At 32.9% G+C, this 5096-nt stretch overlaps 1 protein-coding gene across 1 annotated transcript; it reads right to left on the minus strand.

Moving 5' to 3' along the window:
• Positions 1 to 331: 331 nt before the first annotated feature.
• LOC103502720 (3-ketoacyl-CoA synthase 11) lies at positions 332 to 3216 on the minus strand. Its single transcript, XM_017047815.2, has 2 exons — positions 2659 to 3216; positions 332 to 2149 (listed from the first exon to the last, which is right to left on the minus strand). The coding sequence occupies exon 2, from the start codon at positions 2142 to 2144 to the stop codon at positions 603 to 605; it is 1542 nt and encodes a 513-aa protein (XP_016903304.1). The 5' UTR covers positions 2145 to 2149; positions 2659 to 3216; the 3' UTR covers positions 332 to 602.
• Positions 3217 to 5096: the final 1880 nt, after the last annotated feature.

The raw sequence follows: 5096 nt of genomic DNA on the forward strand, positions 1-5096 counted from the left end.
ATTAAAACTTGCTGGTTAAGGTTTCTTGTGGGAAAGAACTTGATCTTTTGAGTGTGATCTTCAATGGTTGGGAACGGCATTGTCATCCTGATCTCATTTTTGCCTGCTAAGAAGCAAAACAGGACAGAATGTGGGTGTAGGGTCTTCGATGGAAACCGAAACCGGAACTAAACACGAAGCTCAATTCTTGAATTTCATAAGCTGTCTCATAACAGATGAATAATCATTATCATAGTTTTTAAACAATTTCAAATCCAGTTGGGATTGGTGTTTGATGCTTCAATCCCTAGAATCAACAAAGCAAGCATAGAGTTTAAGCAGTAGAATTGAATGATCCATCCAAAATGTCTGCTGAATTGAACAGTTCCAAATTCCAATCCCCACAATACAAATCAAGACATGAAGCTTTCCAAAGCATCTACAAAGATGCAATGTTCTGCTCTCAACAAAAGCAATCTACCTCTCTATAATTCTGGTCTAAAAGAAAAGGAAAATGTCAATTCTTTAATATCAGCACAGGAAAATCAATGGAAGATCTTGGCACCCCAAATTAGAGAGGAGACTAAAATGAATGAAAAACTAAAAGAGTTAATAATAAGTTTTCAAATGGTTGAAATTTTAGGAACATCAACTGGAAACTGGTTGATCTCATTCATCCATGGGTTCTTTTCTTTAGCTGGATTTATGGTCCTTAGAGCTTTCCAAACTGCACTATTGCACTTAAATCCTGAACCAAATGCTATTTGCCATGTTCTATCTCCTTTCTTCATTCTACCTTTCCCTTCCGCATAGGCCAATTCATACCAAAGAGAACTGCTCGATGTATTGCCAAATCGGTAGAGTGTCATCCTTGATGGCTCCATATGCCAATCAGACAGCTGCAAGTTCTTCTCCAATTCGTCTAAAACTGCTCTTCCCCCAGCATGGATGCAGAAATGTTCAAATGCTAGTTTGAAGTCAGGGATGTAAGGCTTGATCTTCATTTTGAAGAGTTTCTTACCAACTAAAGTACCGAAGAAGAGAAGCTGTTCAGACATTGGCAGCACAAGAGGGCCCAACGTTGTGATGTTAGTCTTCAATGCATCACCTGCAACTGCCATTAAGTCTTTCGATAAAGTGACACCAATCTTCCCAGTTGAATCCTCTTCCTGAGTAACACAGCTAAAGCACTTATCATCTGCTCCCTTGTGGGTACGAACAGTATGTATTAATTGATATTTGGACCTCCTTCTCTCAGATCTTCTGTTCGAAAGTAATATTGCTGCTCCACCCATCCGAAACAAGCAATTAGAGACAAGCTTTGATCGGTCGTTCCCAAAGTACCAGTTCAATGTTATGTTCTCCATGCTAATAACCAAGGCATAGGAATTGGGATGGACCTGAAGCAGCTGTTTGGCAAGATCAATAGAAATAAGACCTGCACTGCAACCCATACCACCAAGATTGTAACTAATAATGTTTCCTCTCAGCTTGTAGTGGTTGATGACCATAGCAGAAAGCGACGGTGTTGGATTGAACAAGCTACAATTCACAATCAAGATACCAATATCTTTCGGTTTCACGCTTGTCTTGGCTAAAAGCTCATCAATGGCACCAAACATCACCATTTCAGCTTCTTTTCTAGCTTCTGCCATGGAGGGGTTTGGAGGAATATTGAGAACAGCCTCAGGAAGATAGGTTGAATCCCCAAGGCCAGATCTCTCAAGGATTTTCCTTTGGAATTGAAGATTGTCCTCCGTAAACGTCCCCGTCATCTGAGATTGCTCCATAAAAATTTTCTTCGTGCATTTACGAGATTCATCGGGCTTGTAGCATGAAAAGTTAACAAGGTAAACAGGGCGAGGACGGGTAAGAAAATACAAGGTAGACAAGAAAACAAGGAGGGTTGAACAAAGAATTACAGAAACTAAATTATATTGAAGATGACCCCAAACTTCATAAAGATCTTGAAGGGAAAATGTCGAAAGCTGTGCCGCAATCACAACTGCCAAAGGAGAAAGGAAGAGGTACATTCCATGGGTGATAAGGTAGTGATAGCCAAGTTTCACATATTTCAGTTTGACAGACTTCTTAAAATCAGGAAGGCTTCTCGAGGATGGTGCTTTTGTGCTTAGCAAAGGTGTGGATGGCTTTGGCTCCGTCATTTCCCCTAATAAATTTTCATCAACTCAATAAACAATGAACAAAATGTGCAGCAAACGACCCAGAACAAAGTAAACTGCAGAAATATACAAGGATCTAAACTATACACAAAAATCCTAAAGCTGATACAAGGAGAAACAAATCTCATCCAAAAATGGTCTATGTTACCAAAGAATTCATACAGTAGAAGAAAAAACACCCCCTTTCAAAAGGGCAGATAAAGTTTCTGGAGAAAAGGTAAAAGCAAAAACAGATGCCCAAATCCAAAAAAACATCATAACTCAAACAAAAAAAGTTGAATACATTGCGATGAAGAACATACATTATTACTAAAAACACTAATCTCATTCATGGTATGAAAAAACCCAAAATAAAAACAACCCCAGAAAGACATGGACAACGAAATCAGATGAAAAGGGTAAGAAAATCAGACATGAAATAAAAAAAAAAAAAAAACAAAGAAAAGGGGATCCAGAAATTAAGAAAAATAGGAGAAACCCAGAAAGAGGAACAGACCTGAAAACTCAAATCCCTCGGCAGGCCGGAGGAATCTTGGGAGAGAGGGGGCCCAAAGAGGAAGAGAGTTTGAGAGAGGGAAATGGAAATGGAAATGGAGGGAGCGATATATACAAAGGAGGAAAAAGAAAACAATAATTAAGAAGGGATTAAAAAGGGGGTTAAGTGGGATTAGAGGTGGGGGCAGAAAGTGACAAGAAAGATAGAAGAAGAAGAAGAAGAAGAAGAAGAAGAAGAAGAAGAAGAAGAAGAAGAAGAAGAAGAAGAAGAATGGAGAGGGAAAGGTATGGCCATAGATGAAAGCGGCGAAGCGTACGGAGGTTTTTGAAATGAAGAAATAAGGACGTGATGAAAATGAAGACGACAGTACTCAGTTTTTGAATCGTTTTAAAATTGGGATTTGATCATTCTCTTCTCTCTGTTCCTTCCTTCCTTCCTCCTCCTTCTTCTTGTCTCTTTAAAACAGATTCCACAATCTTTGTTAATTTTTCAATTTATGATCTTCTCCACTACCACTACCACTTCATGTTCTATATTTTATTTTATTAAAAAAACAAGATGCAAAATAATAATAATAATAATAATAATAATAATAATAATAATAATAATAATAATAATAATAATAATAATAATAATAATAATAATGTGCTTCTAAAAACTATGAACCGAATGAGTGGTTCAGAGTCGCAGAATCTTTTTCTCTCTTGAATGAGGAAAAGTTTGCAAGTTTTTTCTATTTTTATCAAAACATATAACATAGTTTGAATTTATCTTTGATTGTTTTTTTAAAAAAAAGTTTAAATTTTGATGGATTGTTCTTGAACTTTTCATTTAAAATGAGGGATAAATTAGAGGCTATGGATGTATTTGTTGTATGTAAATTAATTATCATACTTTGTTCTTGCTCTTGTTTGAACAAAATAATCAACTTTGTGGAGAGAGAATTTTAAACTATGAACAATTAAGAAAAATACTACAATCTTGCCATTTGAGATAGGAGATTCCATGTATTCTTCTCTTTACCCAAGAAAAAGATAAATTAAGTTTCCAAAGTATAGTGTGGTTATGGTTGTGGTTGGATTTTGAAAATCGTCTTTGTTTTTATAATTTTTACCCGGATTTCAATATGTTTTCTTTAATATTTTTAAAATTTTGTTTAGTTTTAAGATTTTTTTTTTACAAAAAAAAGTAAAAAAAAAAAAAAAAAATCCAAGGTTTGAAATATTTATAAATCTTTTTCTAAAAAACATAATCAAAAGAAAAATAATAAAAAAATAGCAAGGTACCAAAAATATTTAGAAAGGAAAACCATTTGTACCCTAACATTTTTAGATATTTACAATATATAACAAAATTTTTAGATATTTAAATATGTTTCTATATTTTTGTCTATCGATATCTATTATGGATATAATCTAAAATTTTACTATATATTTGTACATATTTTTGTCAAATTTACTATTTTTGACAATTTTCCTATTTTATCATAAATATCGGTCTATTTTACCATCTCTTTTTTAGATGCCTTATTCTAATAAGCAAAATTTTCAACTTGAAGTCATTTCACATCCGTTAGATGGAGGCTTTCTTTTTTCAACCAAAAAGAGCTGGACATATTTGAATTTTTCTTTTTCAATTGAGTTGTAATTTACAAAAACAAAATAATAAAAACCAAAGATAAATTCAAACTATGTTATATAATTACTCAAATAATTTGGTAGAGTATAATAATATATTTGTAGCATAAATTTGAAAAATGAACAAACAATATATAATTCATAAAATAAAGAACAAAATAATTATATAGGTAGGACAAGAAGCATTGCAAAACCTTTTACATGAAAAAGGGAGGGGAAGGATGGGACCATCTTACAAAGGCTGCCTAAGGAGTTTTTACTTTTTAGAGGAATACAATAACACCATTTCTCATCTTTTTAATTAAAATCATTCTAATCCAATTCATATTCTCTACCGGATAAAATATTTAACTTTATATTTTCAATTTTCTATCACACATTTTAATTACTTTTTTTTTTTTAATTAACATACATGCTCTAATACTATATTTGTTTTTTACATTATTGAAAAATCTCTAAATTATTATTTGCATGTGATTGCATTCATAATATATATATTTTTTTAATTTTATAGAACAATTGGAATTAGGATTAGAAAAGAAAAGAAAAGAAGAAAAAAAAAAAAAAGGTGAGATTGCAAGTTGGAAGTAATTAAATGGCACATGGTGGCCAATGCTTTTTCCCTATGCCAGCTATTTTGAATCTTGGTTTGTCTGTTTCCCTTTTTCCCTTCAACCAATTTTTTTTCTCTATTTACAAAGTCAAATGTGTCCAGCTTTAATTTTAATTTTAATTGTGTCATTTTCTTGTTATGACATTATATATATTACTATTCTACTTCTATTAATACTTTTCTAAAAC

Source organism: Cucumis melo, chromosome 2 (genome assembly GCF_025177605.1).
Source record: "Cucumis melo cultivar AY chromosome 2, USDA_Cmelo_AY_1.0, whole genome shotgun sequence".
NCBI classification, from domain to species: Eukaryota; Viridiplantae; Streptophyta; class Magnoliopsida; order Cucurbitales; family Cucurbitaceae; genus Cucumis; species Cucumis melo.

Bases quoted from the DNA above. Each gene is read 5' to 3' on its own strand.
- LOC103502720 (XM_017047815.2), bottom strand. From the start codon at position 2,144: ATGACGGAGCCAAAGCCATCCACACCTTTGCTAAGCACAAAAGCACCA.